We start from the raw sequence: 17,935 nt of genomic DNA on the forward strand, positions 1-17,935 counted from the left end.
CACTTTGATCTGAAACTGAGTTTTTCATGTGGGGTTTGGAGGGTTACAGCAGGGTAACAGTTGTTATTTTAGATAGTGATTTCAGCACAATGATAGCTGGTTACCTAAAGCAACGTTTAATATAGCATCGGTTCCCAGAAGCTGGGTGGTTGTTCAGGAAAGAGAATACAGTATAAAACTAGTTTATAGGCTCAGCCTCTCCTCCAACTTTTCCACCCTCCTCCTCCGCAGCCCACTCCCCCTCGCCTGGCCTTAGGGCCCACTGGAAACCAGTTGAACTGGTTGACTCTGCCTTTAGCTGAGGAGGAAGAGAGGAAGAGAAAATAAGCACCAAGGCCAAGATTGAATCTCCAAAGTCTTGATTTCCTTTCAAACTTAATTTCTAATCAGTAATCCTTGTTGTTATTATTCATATAAAATAAAGTCTCCTTAAATGTTAATAATGAAATGGATTATGGCCTTTATGCAAGATACATTTTTTAACTCAGACCGATTACCATGCCCACCTCTTTGCTCCCAGTGTAGTGCAGTGACAGTCATTGTAGTCAAGTTAGTCAAGTGAATTTTATTTACGGTGAATAGCTCGAAATCACAAATTTGGCTTACAATTTGGCTTGTTATTTTATTATTATACATATTTTTTTACAACATATGACACCCTCTGTTCATAAAAATCCTTGATTTGGATCAGGAGAAACTACAAAAAATCCTTCAACAGGAAAAAAGGGAGAAACCTCTTTAAGAGCAACAACAGACATGAACAGGCAGACATGAAGTAGATGTTGTATAAACAGAACCACTCTCTGAACCAGTGTCTTGAAAGTTGCTTCAAAACTATGGAGGACATTTTTTTTATGCATTTCCTATGTCTGAAAGAGTTGAAAAGAGTGAGATTTGCCCCCAAAAACTTTGAATATCTCAGAAAAAAAAATACAATATTTTAAATTTTAAATCAATCCCTAAATGCAATATCAGGGATATGATACCTCTAATATGTCACCTGGTAGATTACTCAAATGACCTTTTCCTCAGCTTCATTTTATTAATACAGTTTAATTCAAATTGAAGCGTATAATTCTGCAGCATGCATTTTAGAGCGCTGTCTTTTTTCAAACAGGATCTGAAAGTAGCTATACATAGGTAATTGGTTAACTCATTGATCAACTTGCATTTCCTCAACTTGTATACTAAGTTATACCACTCTGTCTGTAAACCAAACTGGTTAACCCCCTCGTACCCCCTCTTGGGATGCCAATTAATCAATAATTACTCACGTTTGACAGTTTTGTAATATGATAAGAAAATATAACTGACAGACAACTCTGCTAGTTTTAAACCTCGTCCCATTTATCCACGTCAGACATCACATCTGCTTTTCCAAACTTGTGTGTATCTGTCAGTAACATGGTTGTCACTGCAAAACCTGCATACTCTCAGTTACATCAAGTATTTTAAGGGTATACGTTAAAACTCTATTACTCATAATGGCTTGTTTGTGCTTGATCAGGTTGTATGTGACCAACTGCAGATCGTAGTGAAGAGATAGGCCCCTGTTTAGTGACAGCCAAGCCTTGTGTCCTTACAAAGCTTTCCATTTCTTCATGAACTCGGTGAACTGTTCTGTTTCCTGCCTCTGTCAGAGCCCGCTCATCTGCTGCTCCTCTCCGAGTCGGCCTTCAACTACAAACTGAGCCGGGGAGTATCACTGCCTCCCTTCATCTGTCCTTAACGTTTTCACCAACTGAGACTCGGACAGGAAATACCGTTTTAAGCCAGCGACACAGATATCATCCAAAGATACCAACCAGCAACAACTTTTTCCTATATTGCCATCCACCAATGTGTAAAGTTGATCATTGGTTGTGTGCTGCATTCGGTATAGTTTATGTATGATAATGAAGAACTTTCTAATACCATTTCTCTTCAAACGTGTGAATGAGCAACCAGCACTTTCTCAAACAATTTCTCCAACTACATATCTGTAAGTTTGAAGGCCAGGGACGGGGGGCGAACTTAGCGTTGTGGTCAGTGGGTCTTCACTGTAACAGCATTTCTTCTTTTTTCTTTTCTCTTCTCTCCTTAAAAACCTAGAGAATAATGCTATGCAATATTCTTGTTTTACTGACACAAAGCTCTTTTTGTGATATCATATCTTTATTTCAGGGATCCTAAAACAAGAGCCTGTTGTGGTATGCTGTTGATATAAACCCCTTTTTCTCTTTCCAGGAGTTTTATGACCATGCAAAGATCCTCTGGCAGGACGTGGGTGTGCGGTCCTGCTGGGAAAGGTCCAACGAATATCAACTCATCGACTGCGCACAATAGTAAGTCTCTTTTTTTATTATCAATCAATCAACAAACATGTATTTATATAGCAATTTACATCAACCAGCAGGTATCCAAAGTGCTTTACATCAATGACCAATAATAAAACAACATAACATACAATAAAAAGAATGAAACATAGAAAACAGTCAAATCAGAAAAGGTCGCATAGAAACAGGAGGAGGAGAGGGAAATTGTCACACCACCACTACTACGTATAGCCATTCTATATAAATAAGGTTTGCGTTTTGATCCAAAAAGAGCTACATCTGTAATAGTGCAAATGTCAGGGAGTAACTTGTTCCAGAGTTATATCCCCTTACATTTTTTTTTTTTTTTAACCTTCATACATACATGTTAGCCTGGTTGTCTTTGAATTCAGAACAGGATTATAATTAGGCTAGATGTTGTTTGTAAAGCAGCAGCAGTAATGTTTACAACAGCAAAGTCACAATAAAAAACTCTAACGCTCACTGGAAACATTCTAAAATGTCAATAAAATAAATAATATTCCTGACATCAAAATACTGAGTCAAGTTCAGAAAGAATGAAGATTCAAGAGATTTATTTGTCACAGTCATCAGTCAGTATCAGTCATTGGTGACGTCATTGACGTGCATAATAATTAGCCATGTGAAATTACCACTGAAGGAGAGAGAAGGGGCTGGTTTGTCTCAGTTTATAAGAATTTGCAATTTGCAAAGATAAACAGTTAGACTTTTGTGAAAAGCTTTTGTTTTAGCTTATTAGCCAAGCTAGCGCGCTGTGCTTGTGTAAAACATGAAAATATGGATGGATGAAAAGTGTCGCTTTCAATATGGCTGCATGTTCATACTTGTTGAACAGGTGTGTTGACTTTTTACCCGTGAAAGTTTTATTGCACTTATTAGGCTACGCTCAGCCCCGACAGAGAGCAGGGTGAGGCTGCAGCGTCATGATAAATACTACAGTTTTAGCCCCCGTACAGTTTTGGTACCCATCCCTAAATACAATGATTTTCCTTATTCATTGCGTTTCAGGCGATGTGTTCATCGCACATATTCAAATCGCGCTGATGATAAAAATACGATTTATCTGGCGGCACACTGTGGGGTGTTTGGTCCTTTTAACATGTGGTGAGGGCAAAGTGTCAATGCATGCTGCGCTACATACACAGTGTGTCTGTTGTAACTAGTGCATAGTGCGATACAGCGTAGAGAATAAACTAGCATATTCATCGTTATGTAGAAAGATGTAATCCAGTGCAACAGTGTGGCTCATTGATGGGCTTTTAATAGTTATTAACCATGCTGGAGGCTTGGCACAAGGGATGGCAATGTTGGTCTGTCAGTCCACCACTTTGGTCCAGACTGAAATATCTCAAAAACTATTGGATGGATTTCCATGAAATTTGGTACACAGGATCTTTTCATGGGATCTATTGACGATAAGAAAAATATAGATTATCACCAGACTTATCCTTATCTATTTTGTGGTGCTTGATAGGGGTGGGAATCACCAGAGGCCTCATGATACAATATCATCACAATACTTATGTCACGATACAATATTATTCCGATTTTAAACATATTGCATTATTCTGCGATATATTGCAATTTATAACCTTTTTCCAACTTCAAATTATTCATTCTTCAATTACAGTATGTCCCCAAAAGGAAACCTTTTCAAGATCTGTTTTATCTAAAAAGATACATTTTTCTGTTTGTTCATCTCGCTTCAATTTTATTGCTGCAAAATGGGATTGTCATGCAGACAAACTGACCAACACGTATATAATAATAGAGCGATACTTGCCGTCTGTGTATCGATGCAGTATTGCCGCGGGAATATATCGCCATACTATGCTGCATTGATTGTTCCCCCCCACCCCTAGTGCTTGATTGCAGATTGTTCCACTATGTGTTGTACAGCTGTACAGTTGCACTGTTTTGCACTGGCAAAAAAGAAGACATTTTTATCAGGTTGCAGTGTAGTTAGCAGTCTTGCCAAACATCTAAGACAGTGGAGTTTGTATACGTGTCTGTCTTTGGTTGGTGACAGAGATGTCGTCCTAGCCCTGCTGACTCTTGTTTTGCTTATTGAAAGTATTTGTCACAAAGGCTGAGACGACATGTTATTTTTTCCCCAAAAACCTTCAGCTTCCCAAATCTTCCTCGACCCGGCGCTCCCTCCTTTGTTTTAAAACTCTTGCGTTCTTTCTTTTCTGGTATTTTTTTTATCCGCCTTTTGATCTCAGTCAGGCCTGCCTCTGTTATAAGGCATGCAGTGGTCACATGAAGCCAGAGCTCTTGGAGGGCGAAGGCTTGCCGACTCTCTCACGTGCGTGCGTGCGTGTGTGTGTGTGTGTGCGTGCGCGCACGTTTGTGTACAGTATGTGCTGGTGCTTCAACATGCATGTGTGCTTTTTTTGGTCTGTTTTAACTTCATGCAGTGGTGGAATAATTTTTAATATCCTTTAATTAGTAATAAAGACATATAAAGTATCCAAAAGAAGTAAAATTCCTGCTATCAATTTGTAAGTAACATTACACTGTCGTAGCTGGTCGAGGCGGAGATGGTTTTGACTACGTTATGTAAAGTTAGGAAGTTTAGTCCAGTTGTTCCCAACCTAGGGGTCGGGCCATAAGGATCACAAGATAAATCTGGGCGGTCATGAGATGATTAATGGGGGTTGGAAAAATAGAGAAAACTAAGTTCTGCCACAGAACTTTGTTTTCTTATTTGGGACTTTTCTGTAGTATTTTGCTTTTTCTTTGGTGAATTATTGAGTCTGACGAAAATTTAATGAAACCATCTGAGAAATCATTGTGGAATGTGAAATCATTCTTTGGTGAACCTGCTGCTAACTAGTTAGCTGAAAACGTACTGGGAGCTCCAGCTCTCAAATAATAGTAGTGGAATAAAAAGTAGAATACTTCCCTCTAAAAATGTAGCAGAGTTGTATTATAAAGTATATAAACTTAAACTGCACGCATGGCCACAGGGGTTTTGTCACTTATGTGTGTGGTACTTTAGGTTTTATGTCGGGAGGTGGGGGGGGTCAGTGTACAGGTAAAATTATGAAGAAATGTGATTGTGGACAGAGAGAATTGCGAGCAAACAGATTGAAAAAGAAAGGATTGAGACGTATTGAAATAGAGAAAGAGAGGGCTTCCCTGCATTGCGGGATCTCTCCTCTCCTCTCCTCTCCTCTCCTCTCTCCCACACCCAGCAGCCCCAGTGTTATGGATCAGATGCTGGGCTGGGTGGCCAGACCGGAAGTGCTCCCCTCCCCCCTCTGTGTGCTTATGTAAACGGAGAAGCAGAGAAAGAGAGAGGGGAGAGCTATTTTTAACCCAGGCAGGCTGCAGAAGGAGAAAGAATGAGCGAGTGTGTTAGGAGAGAGACAACTTCAGCGTTGTTGATGAAGGTTGTTAGCGTTAAATGAAAATGTCAACCGTAGACGGCGCGGGAAACGTCAGGGCCACCCCATCCACCCCCGCCTCTTTTAAAAAAACAACAACACTGAATTATATCATCCGATTCATGTCAAAAATAAAAGGGAAGAAGAAGTTGACGGGCCGGTCATGCTTTGTTGTCTGTGTCTGATGAGAAGGAAGTCACTGAAGCTTCCCTGGCTATGTTTCTGCTTCGTCATGCTCCTTTATGATGTGTTATTGTTGTTTTCTATCAACACTTCCTGACACCTTGTATGGTCACACACTTTGTTTGCTAGGATGTTGTTCTCCTTGATTACATGAGGATGTGTTGTGTTCTGTCGACTGTAGACAATTCACATATAAAGTCCAAACAGCGTGACTGTGTACCCTAACAGGACAGAGGCGAAGGGCTTTGTTTAGTCTCAGAGGAGGAGGCCTGTTTGTCAGGTTTCTGTTGTTTTATCCATTCTGAGATCATAGTTGCAGAGTCTTTTTCCCCTGATCGTAAATCACTACTGAGATCCTAAGAAGAAAAGTGTTTTCAAGGAGCCATGCATAATTGAAAAAATTAAAAACATTTACACGTAAACTGTAAATTAAAGACTTAGAAATTTTGCGTTTTGTATTTTTAATGTTTAGACATTTGATTAATACTAATTTTTCATTCATTGAATACATGCACTTCTAAATACCTATTTTAAAATGACTACTACTACTGCTGTTGTTGGCATAATCAGGATTATAATAGCATAATTGGTTATTACATATTTAGCATGAATTCTGACCTGGTTGACAAATGTTATTTTATATAATTGTATAATGATTGTATATTTAATAGTATAATTAATTATAATTATATACAAATATAATTGTATATATGTTTTTCATCCTAAAGATGTTATATTGTATTATGTAATTGGCAACTATGGTAATTGATTAATTGCTTAACTAATTTTTTTCTAGCACAAATGCAAAACAGTACCTCAGTCCCTGGACTCTTTTTGTCACTGTGAGGTTGCCGGGCAACCAGCAGAGGCTTCAGGAAGTTACAGTGTCTGGCCAAAATCTAGTCTGGCACATAACCTCTCGCAATACCAAAACCACATTTTGTTTTTTGTAACAATTAAAGAAACTAATGTAATGTGAAAATCTGTGAGCTTTTAGACGTAGATGGGTAGGCTGGGAGGCAGATTTAGTCCAGAGCCTGTTTCCAGTCTTCATGCTAAAGCTATGCTAACCAGCCGCTGGCTGTAGCTTCATGTTTACTATAAACATGAGCCTGGTATATCTTTTTTTTGCCTTTTTGAACTGTCTACCTGTGATATGTTCTTAAATATGCAGTGAACAGTGACACATTGTATATTTGTTTAATGTGCAACGTATATGACAGAGCAATGTATTGTTTTATTTGATTATATGAAGGACTTTTTGTCATGAGTTGGTAGCTTCACTGGCCTGTTTAATGGCTTTGTAGCAGGTGTGGATTTTAGTGAGATGTCCTACCTAGTCAGCCTTACTTTGCTTTGATTTATTAAGACTTAAAGCAGCTATATTCAATAATTTTACAACAAATTTTATTTCGTATCACAAACAGTACAATATACAGTATATTGTTATACTTTTTTGTTATACTAACTCTACAATTTATTAATAGTAGGGTTGACAAAAATGCCAAACATGTATTGGTTGCAGCTTCTCAGTTGTGAGAATTTGAGAATAAATGATTATTTAATAATACAAATAACCATTAGTTGTCAGTTATATGGATACCTGTCTTACTCTTATTATAAACCCAGCTTTGGGAAAAACAAGCTGCGGATTTTCTTGATTGTAATTTTTAGGCCTTACGCCATGATTTTATTAAAGGCTTCAAACCAACTTTATCAGAATAAATAGATTCATATATGGTATGAATATATTTGGCAGAACTCTCCCTAACCAGATGTTTAGAGAAAATTGAGACTTGTGTATCTTGTGTAGCACGAGAGGAGGAACGTGACTGAACGTCCCCATACATTCAGTATCTGAGTCTGTTTGTGTTATGTGTCGCCTGGCTGTGATACCAGCCGGTGTTTATTATCCGTTGATTCTCTGAAATCTCGTCCCAGCGATAATGTGCCAGAGTCCCCCCCGATTTACTTCTCTGGCATCCTCCTCCTTCTTTCTCCCTTCACTTCTCTCACTTCTCCTTCCTCCCCCCTCTTTCTCTCTTTCTGTGAAGTGTAGTTGTGTTTCTGCAGGGACAGAAAGTGCCTCGGATTGAGTCTCTGACTCATCGCGAGGATGTATGGAGTGAGTGAGGAGAGGGGAGAATGCGGGATGGGCAAAGACAAACAGTTTTTGGGGGGGTTGTAGTGTCATAACTTTAGCGTGGTGTGATTCTGAAATGGTTTGAAGCATGAGTCAGGTACATTTTGAAGTGTTGAAGGCGAGCGAGATGTTTCAGAGAAACTGCTGCTGCAATCTCACTGTATTGTGATTTTCTGAATGCTGTGTGTGTTCAGTGATTGTGCCACTCCCAATGTGCCAGTGTTCCCAGTATTAGTTTTACTCCTTTCTCTTCTTACTGTATTTGTCTCTTTTTCAAACACTATTTGCCTATTTTTCTTTGTCTCTTTCATTTAGCTGTTCTGTCTGGTCTTATGTTCTTTCCTTATTTTTTGTCTGTTTCATTCAGTGTTTTTTCTCTCCGAATTCCTCTCCGTCTTGTCTTTTTTTTGTGTTAATTCTTACATTTTCAATTTGTCATTTTTTCTTCTTTTTTCGATCGATTCTTGACTTGATTAACCTGTTCTTTCTTTTTGGTTTCTGTCTCTTTTTGTGTTTGTCTTTGATTCTGTCCGTCTTTCATTCTGTCTTTTCTTTCGTTAAGTCTTTGATTCTTTGTTCATTTTTTTCCCTTCTTTTCTTAACTTCTTTAATTTGTTCTTTTTGTTCTTTGTTCCTTTTTTCTTTCTTTCTTGCACTTCTTCCTCCTCTGCATTTCTCTCTGTATCTCTTTGTTGCTCGCTCCGTTTCTCTCCCGCAATCATTCTTTCTTTTTCTCTTCTATCTGTCATTCGTTCTTTCTTCTTCTCTTCTCTCCCTGTCTGTCTCTCCCTCTTTCTGGCCTCACTCCAGCACAAGATTTGGAGCCGATTGTCTATTTATAGCGCCTGTGGTTCTGTCGCCATGACAACCAAGCTGGAGGCCAGGGTGCCAGGGAGCTATTTTTGGAGCAGCGTTGTAATGTCAGACACAGCCTTCTCTCTCTTTTCTTTCCTTCTCTCTCTCTCTCACTTTCTCTCTCTCTCTCTCTCTCTCTCTCTCTCTCTCTCTCTCTCTCTCTCTTTCTTTCTTTCTTTCTTTCTTTCTTTCTTTCTTTCTCTCTCTCTCTCTCTCTCTTTCTCTCTCTCTCTCTCTTCTCTCTCTCTCTCTCTCTCTCTCTCTCTCTCTCTCTCTCTCTCTCTCTCTCTCTCTCTCTCTCTCTCTGTGTGATTAAGGATCGGCTGGTGAAGCTTTTGGTTTGGTCGGCTCTCAATGTGAAGCGTTAACGTACAAAGAAGCAGTAAAGCCCCTGGAATCGTTCTGCTTGGCGGGCCGTGCACGATCTTTTCCCTTCTTGAGAAAGCGCCAAGACCATTTTCTGACTTTTCTGACGTAGTGAGTCTGAGGCTTGTGAAGCTTCAGTTTTCTCTTGTGCGGAGTCTGATTTCAGTATCCTGAAAAGACGGGTTCAAGTGTTTTTAAAGTCACTGTTTGCAGTGCTTAAACTGGAATTTGCTTTGAATTTCCAAGTTGTGCAATTTAGCTTCAATACTTTATGATAATGGTACAGTTTAATGAACTTCTTGTTGAGAAAGATTTAGTAAAAGCTGCTCTTTTTAGGGCATTTAGTTACACGTTTCCTTTTACCTTTTACATGTGGGCTTATGGTCTTAACAAGGGTAAGGGCTATATGAAATAAATGAATTAAACTATTTTGGATTTAATAGTGACTCATCACAGATGTATCTAAGGACATTCTATATTTTCCTTTTCTATTTTTTAATCCACCTACCTGTTACTTGGTTTTCTTTATGTAACATGAACAATTGCACTTTTTATGCTGAGCTTCTTAGCCAAATTTGACTGGGTTCTCTTTTTGTTTTCTTTGTTGATGAGCAAGCCTTTGTTTGAGATGATTTTAGTGTTCTTTTAAAAGAAGATGATGTGAACATAAGAATAATTTGCTTGTTGAACTTTTGAAAATCTGGGAGACATAAATGGATTTTGGTAGATGTAGAAAGAGGCACTTTTTAGGGAGGGGTGTGTGTGTGTGTGTGTGTGTGTGTGTGTGTGTGTGTGTGTGTCACATTAAACCCTAAAGGACACATTTAAACTAAATCTAACATTTAAACTAAATCTAACACATTTAGACTAAAATATTCCAATTAATTTCTTGTTTAATGATAAATGCCGTGTTTTCAAATCAATGACATTGCCAAAAGCTTTTATAATATGTTCACATGAAGTGAATATTAAATTAAACAGTCAGTAACTTGAAAAATTCCTCTTAAACATGCTCATGTTATCTTATTTATAAAGTGTATGATGTTTTTTTATCCAAGCAAATTAAGGATCCCTAACTCAGCATATTTTCCAGTCCAGCTGTTTGTGTGGAGGCCAGGCGTGTCAACCCTGTTGTGCGGCTCAGAGTAGCCTAATCCCCGTGTAGAGCTGAAGATGTATACTAATAATCAGGGTAATCCTTTGTCCTAATACTGCCACTTTAACCAGATTAATACATTATAGGATAGGGGTTATCAGCTTTGTTGTACGCTGCTGTTGATGCTGTAGCCTGTTATGTCCTTCAACATGGAAAGATCTCAGATTGATATTTGATTGTTGGGGAATTATTGCAACAGAAAGAAATCCCATATTTATTTGCAACCTAATGCTGTTATTGAGGTGAAGACGACTTGTTTCAGTACATAAATTCCTCTTTTAATTTTCGAGTTTGTGAAGGGGATATAATAAAAAAAATGTTGCTGTTTGTGGAAGTACTGTGAATATTTTCAGAAGAAGCTTTAGACTTTACATAAATAAAGAAAAGAAGAAAGTTGTAAAATTATATTTTCTGTAGCCTTTTTATTTTTTCCGAAATTGTTAAGTCAGAATTTTGAGTTAAGTCTAAACTGGTGAGAAAAGAAAAGTGTCCATGGTTGTTTATGTTTATACACCAATAAAATAATTATATTCAAATTCTTTTTTTTATGTATATAAAAATGTGTCCATTTTTGTTTGTCCTACATTAAACCCCCCAACTATTGTATTACCTGCAGACCAGCAAAAATGATGCCAAAGTTAAAAAAGGAGTAAAAAGTTATAAAAAGGTACTTTATCTTTTCTTGTGCTGGGTTATTTTCACTCACCAGACAAGAGTCCTGTGTATATTTCCAGAGTTTAAGTCAGCCTGTCTGCCACCCCAGAATATCCCTGAAAGGTTATTCATAACACAGCAGACCTCTCTGTTACTGGGGCAGCCACTATTTTTTAGTTCAACTTACTAGGCACGGTTATTATTGGCACTTCTCCTATTAATAGGGAGGACTGCTAAAAACTGAGCGGTGTGTTTGTCCTGGGCGTGTCGCCGCCTCAGACCGGAGCTGTAGATAAACAAGAGTTTGGCTTCGGCAGATGTCGGTCGCAGCCATGTTGTGTGTGTTCTATATGAATATCTGTGTCGGTGTGCATTTGTGTAGAGATATGCACATGGGCATATCTTTGTTCCCCAAACAGTTTGTCCTCTTCTGTTTCTCTTTCAGCCTCATACGGCTCTCTTCTTCCTGATTCAGTGTCTTTTCCCTTTGTCTGTCCATCTATCTGTACTGTAACGTCCGCAGACCCAGCCCCCTGTTCCTCTGTGTGTTACCTGCAGTCCTCCTGTCACATTTCACCCCTGCCTGCCACATTCCTAGTTATCTCAGAGGGGGTTACATACCTTTGCCCTGAGAGGCAGCTACCATTAAGCGTCTTGCCTTTCTTGTTGTAAGAACAATGGGCAGACGATCAGTCACACCAGACGGCCGTGCAGAAATCAAACGGGGGGGGGAAATAAGTGCGTTTGTCTGTTAGCAGCCAACTAAAAAAAGCCTGTTTAGTTTGTGTTTAGGGGTTTTTTTTGTTTTTTTTTAAATGGATGGAGTTGGTAAGCGTTGCCCTGATGTATCTTGTCTTGTCAGTTTAGTTATTGCCACGTAAACAATCACTTCAGTCATTATTATTATTATTATTATTATTACAATATATTTCATTTTTTGGTGCAAGTGAGCGCCTCTGCTTTGTGACCCTGAAGCTTAATATTATATTTCATAAAAATGTAAAGTTAAATTATTTTCTGACATTAGTAGAGGCACTCTGTATTTCAGTTGCGGTGCACCTCGGCTATAATAAACTGCCAGAAACCTTGCATTAAAAATAAAGCAATGTATTACTTACAATTGCACTGCTACTGTTATATCTACTACTTTTGATACGTTTATCAGAAAGTGTTTTACCTTTTTCACCTTTTTTTAATTTGAAATAATTTTTAGAGGCCCGTCGAAAATGTTAAATATGTAGTAATATCACAAGGAAACTCAACAAAGATTAGAGGCAATTCTGAAGCAAAAAATTGTTTTTTTTTCTGCTTTTCTATCACTTTAATTGTCATTGCAAGTAATCAGGCACTTGTTGTCATTGGACGATATTCTTTGCAAAGAGTATGACTTAAACAGTGGTTGGTAAATTAACTGAAATTATGAAATTGTTAAATAGGTAAAGCAAATAAATAAAATGAAACTCAATCAATGTTTCCACCATGGCCTGGTCTACTGTAGTTTATGTTCCTGTTTATCCCCAAATAAATAAAGTAAAGTGCTTGAGATGGCACTTTTGATCACGATGGAATTGAAAACGCAGTCAGGCAGGTAGTTTACCTATCAATAACACGTTTGTTGTTTTACTTTGTTGTTAATGTTTTAATGTTCTGTGTCTTAATGTTTTTTGAAAATGTGTGGTCTCAGAAAGGAATTGTATTGGTCTTCATATTGCAATAGTTGTGGGCCTGTGTAAGACATGACCAAATTGAATTCAGGGTCTTTGCAGGAGCTTTCTCTGTAAATGTTTAGGAGAACAGGAGACCATTAATGATAGGACAATATATATGTGTATATGTGTATATATATATAAAAGACTTATTAAAAATCCGCCATGTAAGTGCTTCTGTAGATGATTCCCTTCGCTGCTAACATGTAGTTGCTTCACCCTTCATACGATAGTTGCCTCTTTAGCTTAAAGATAATCACCAAATTCCTCTGAGTGTAGCAGCATTCGCCCGAGTTCAGCCCACTCCTCTTTCCACTATCGGAGAGGAGCAATTCCTGTTCTTCTTACTACACAATGTTTCTTCTGTACATCTGAAAGTACTGTCAGGACTGCGGGGGATGTTAAAAACTGGCTTTTTTGTCTGTATTTGTGTATATCCTGTAGCATAATCCAGCAAACTCAGTCTGCTCGTCTAACATATTGGACATGAGGAATGTTGAGTCAGTTGATTTAACAAAGACTTTAACAAAGACTCACTTCTTCATCCTGGGATGACATGAGAGAAATGCTGTTTCCTTGACAGATGCTCATGTAAAAGTTTCTTTCTTTGGGCCCGTTTTGAGTCCTGACTTGTTGCAGCAGACACCCCCGTTAGGTGACCCTGATACAGTCATTATGAAAGCTTTAGGGCAGCTAACACACACCTTGAAAAGCAGTAGTTATGTAGGCCAGTTCATCAGAACAATTAACATTCATTTGGGTAGGAGCTCTGCAAATCTGATCTCACCGTAGGCCTGCCTTCCGACACACACACACACACACACACACACCCGATGTGCACATACAAACACACACCTCTCCTTCTGTGGAAGTATTACTACAGCAGCTCCATTGATGAAGCTCCTCTGGTCTGACAGAGCAAACGGCTGCGGGTGACTCAGACCGGCTGCTTCTGATTACTGTGTGAATTAAAACACACGCCACCTGGTGGCTGCTCAGGGACCGCCGTCCTCCATCTTTCTCTTGCTCCCACTAATGTACTTTTGTGTGTGTGTGTGTGTGTGTGTGTGTGTGTGTGTGTGTGTGTGTGTGTGTGTGTGTAAAATGTCTATTGTGGTTGCATCAACAACATAAATGTATGTATGTATATGCAAGTTGCATTTGGCCAGTTGAAATGTTGACATGTGTTACTCTGTTAGTATGTATATGTATATACTATTTTATAGTGTTATTATATTGTTATTATTTGTCTGCAGCAGAGCAGCTAAGATGTAACCGGCTGTATTTCTCCGTTCTTTTCGCAGCTTCTTAGACCGGGTCGATGTGGTCAGACAGAATGACTACACACCCACTGATCAGGTGAGATGTTCAACACACCAAAATGTTATATTGAAGCACTCTGCCTGCATCTGTGCTCTATAGTGCTAAAACAATTAGTCAATTAATTGTTTTGTAGATTGACAGAAAATTAGACTTTTTTTAACCAATTTTTAGAATCGATTAATCATTTATTAATTTAGCAAGACAATTTGACATGACACACCACGAAGACCACGGGTGTAGTGCTGTAACAATTCCAAATTTAACTGAACAATTAATTGTCTCAGAAATAATTGCGATTAACAATATAATTGTCTCTGTTAGTCAAATTTAAAAATTATTTATGTGTTACTTTTTCAAACAAAAATAAGTTTTGAATGACTCCCAGGATACATATTTTGGTTATATCACTGTAATGTGACCCAAAAAATGTAATAACACAAGTACACAGCCTATGAAGTAAACCACGTCTGTTTATTATCATAAAACATCGTATTTATTTTCTTAAATGAACATAAAAATGACTGTTACCATCAACAGTTATACCCCTTAAGGCTAATGTTAGCAATTAATTGCGGTTAAACAAAGAAATGGCAGTTATGTAATAATTGTTACAGGCCTACACGGGTGTAGATCATAAAATGAATGATGGTTATACAAAGCTGGGAAATTAGGCCATTTTTCACTGTTATCTGACATTTAAAGTCTGCTTTCTTTATACGGTAGATGAACGGTCTATAAGTTGAATAGTTTTGTTTAATCTGTAAATCATAACACTACTTGTTGTCCATGAGTTTATTTTCTCCATATTCTTTCTTTTGCTGTTAATAATCCTGTCTTTAATAACTTGTTATCCTCCTCTCTTGACACTCTTATGTCTACCTTCCTGACGTCCCTCTTCTGCATCTTCTATGTTTTTAAAGCCTTTTTCTTTCTATATTTTCTTTAACTATCTAACGCTGTTCTGTTCCGCCATTATTTTTCAGGACCTGTTGAGATGCAGAGTACTGACATCTGGGATCTTCGAGACACGATTTCAAATAGACAAAGTCAATTTCCAGTGAGTTACCACAATGTTTTCTTTATCGCCGCGTGAGAAAAGTAACAGTCAAACAAGAAGTAGTTGAAGTATACCACCTACTGTGCAACAAAAACATGGGAAGAGTAAATACTAAACCTCATGAATTCATGTGTTTTTCCTGAAATGTTTAACTTTGATTTGATTGCAAAGGTCTTTTCTCTCTTCACTATACATCGTTGTCATGTGATTCACATCCCTTATTCAGTATTCAGAGTACTTTCTTTACAATGCAAATTCAACTTTTCACTTCATCCGTCTTACAGTATGTTCGATGTTGGTGGTCAGAGGGATGAACGTCGAAAATGGATCCAGTGTTTTAACGGTACAGCGTTTGTAGCTTGGACTGCTTTATTGTATGGATGAAATTATTCATGAATTACTGAAGAATAATCAGTGGCAAGCAGTCATTGACTGATTATTTTTTTATTATTATTAATTTGTGTCCATTTGTTTTCTAGTTTTTGCCAGATGCATGTGTCTGTGTTTATTTAAATCTAAAGGTGAGGAGAGTGTTTGGTAGTTTTACTCGTCTCTGTTGTGTTAATCGTAGCCTATGGTGTTTTGGTGTGTGTGGCACAGATGTGACAGCTATCATCTTTGTGGTGGCGAGTAGCAGCTACAACATGGTGATCAGAGAAGACAATCAGACCAACAGACTACAGGAAGCCCTCAACCTTTTCAAGAACATTTGGAACAACCGGTGAGAATCGTAGAAACTAGTAGTTTCTACTGTAGGGATGGAGACAGAATGACTATTTTTTTTGCCACACTGATGATCGTTAAGGACAAACCCAAGTAGTAGGGCTGGGCGATATAGAGAAAATCAAATATCACAATATTTTTGACCAAATACCTCGATATCGATACCGCAACAATATCGTAGTGTTGACTATTGGTGCTTTCACAAAATATTTACACAATGAGATTTGTGATAAATAATCATCAGTAATGTGGAAATAATGACTAAGTGGGTAAAGGGAAATAATAGAACAGTTACAACAGTCTGGTAAGTTCAGAAAATTACATCACTTTACTGTAATGCAGCCTTTAAAACCAGGAAAGACAACACTTATGTCATATTACAATATTACGATATCGAAAATTTAAGACGATATTTAGTCTCATATCACAATATCGATATAATATCGATATATTGCCCAGCACTACCAAGTAGAGTCAGTTTCTCCTGTCTGACACTGTGGTTGAAATGCTGTTGATGAGCGGCACTGTGGCACTTTCTATAAGTGTGTTATACCTTTTTATACCATCTTTTTCTCTATACGTCTTTTGAACCAATTTTTAGTTCTGTACTTTTCTTTGTTTGTTTGTAATAATAAATATTAAATGCCTTGTTGTCTTAAGAATAAAGCCACATGCTTCAACTTGTACAACTGGGACCTTTAATGGCTGTTAATTTTACTTACTACTAGATGGACCTCAAAAGTCTATTTCTTTGGTCACCGATTAAGACATTTCTGTTCAGTTTAAGTGTGCACCTTATTACCACAGTATCACTTCAGTGCTATTCAGTGGCGGTTCTAGACCATTTCAAATGAAGGGGGCCAGGCTGGGCAATTTTAGGGGTACCAAATATATTAAGCACAAGTGTTACATACCACCAACCCTCCATAGGTTTGGTTCTGCAAAAGACTAACGATACACATATAACAATTAATACAAGAATACTCATTCAGTGTTAACCTAAATTGTATTTGTCACTGCGCATGAATATTAAAAAAAAGAATATATCTTTGGGGATAAAGGTGGGGTTAAAAAATGTATGAAAATATTTACCACAGTTAGGGGGGCCAGATAGGGGGGGCATCCTGCTCTCTCTACGACTCAAAGCCTATTAAAACATAATACCACTTGAAAAACAGGGACTCTCCAGCAAGTGACCTGTAATGTATTTTGTGTCTGAAACGAAAGTCCAAAGAAATCTGGCACTGAACTTGTTCTTCATTTCCCTCCACAGGTGGCTACGGACCATTTCGGTAATCCTCTTCCTGAACAAACAAGACCTGCTCGCTGAGAAGGTTTTGGCAGGGAAATCTAAAATTGAGGAGTATTTCCCGGAGTTTGCACGCTACACTACACCTGATGATGGTAAGAGTTGGACACTGATTTCTGTGGGTGTCCAATACATAACATATCCATTTTTCTGTGGTTGTAGCAGACACATTGAAATGGTTTAGTGTGGATGATGAGCCACGTTGAGTCAAAATACAACAATCTAGTTAGAAATATGCTTAGGATTAAACAACATTTAGCTGTATGTTAACCAATAAGTGTAGTATAATAGCACATTACATCAGCTATCTGCCCATAATGTAAATGAAGGGCAGGATTAACATATAGAGAATACTTTTTTTTTTCCTTTTTTAGAAACAAAAAGTCATGACAAATAATGTTGGTCACAAGGTTTCATTAAGTAATCATCATCATTGCCAGCTTTACCAGTTGTAGCTCCTGTTCAGCAGGAGGAGCGATGTGTTCAATGGCTCAGTGCAAAAATGACTTTATTGTGACTCATTTCTTCTTCTCCAACAGCAATACCAGAGCCAGGTGAGGATCCCCGCGTCACAAGGGCAAAGTACTTCATTCGGGATGAGTTTCTGGTATGTACAAAGCTTATGTTTTACCCGTTTGAATTTGATAAATGTATGTATGTATGTTTCATATTTCCTGTTCACAGAACAGTGTATGTAACACAAGGAAAAAAACCTAAACTGACACATTTATG

At 38.0% G+C, this 17,935-nt stretch overlaps 1 protein-coding gene across 2 annotated transcripts in view; it reads left to right on the plus strand.

Moving 5' to 3' along the window:
* Positions 1–17,935, plus strand: part of LOC144517090 (guanine nucleotide-binding protein G(s) subunit alpha-like) — a 31,362-nt gene that overhangs the window by 11,903 nt on the left and 1,524 nt on the right. For both annotated transcript variants that reach the window (XM_078248942.1, XM_078248943.1), the window contains exons 5-11: positions 2,227–2,324; positions 14,096–14,150; positions 15,098–15,171; positions 15,456–15,514; positions 15,772–15,892; positions 17,168–17,298; positions 17,743–17,810. In XM_078248942.1, coding sequence (XP_078105068.1) covers positions 2,227–2,324; positions 14,096–14,150; positions 15,098–15,171; positions 15,456–15,514; positions 15,772–15,892; positions 17,168–17,298; positions 17,743–17,810 — 606 coding nt within the window. The remainder of the gene's footprint in view (positions 1–2,226; positions 2,325–14,095; positions 14,151–15,097; positions 15,172–15,455; positions 15,515–15,771; positions 15,893–17,167; positions 17,299–17,742; positions 17,811–17,935) is intronic.

This window comes from Sander vitreus, chromosome 4 (genome assembly GCF_031162955.1).
Source record: "Sander vitreus isolate 19-12246 chromosome 4, sanVit1, whole genome shotgun sequence".
Taxonomy (NCBI): domain Eukaryota; kingdom Metazoa; phylum Chordata; class Actinopteri; order Perciformes; family Percidae; genus Sander; species Sander vitreus.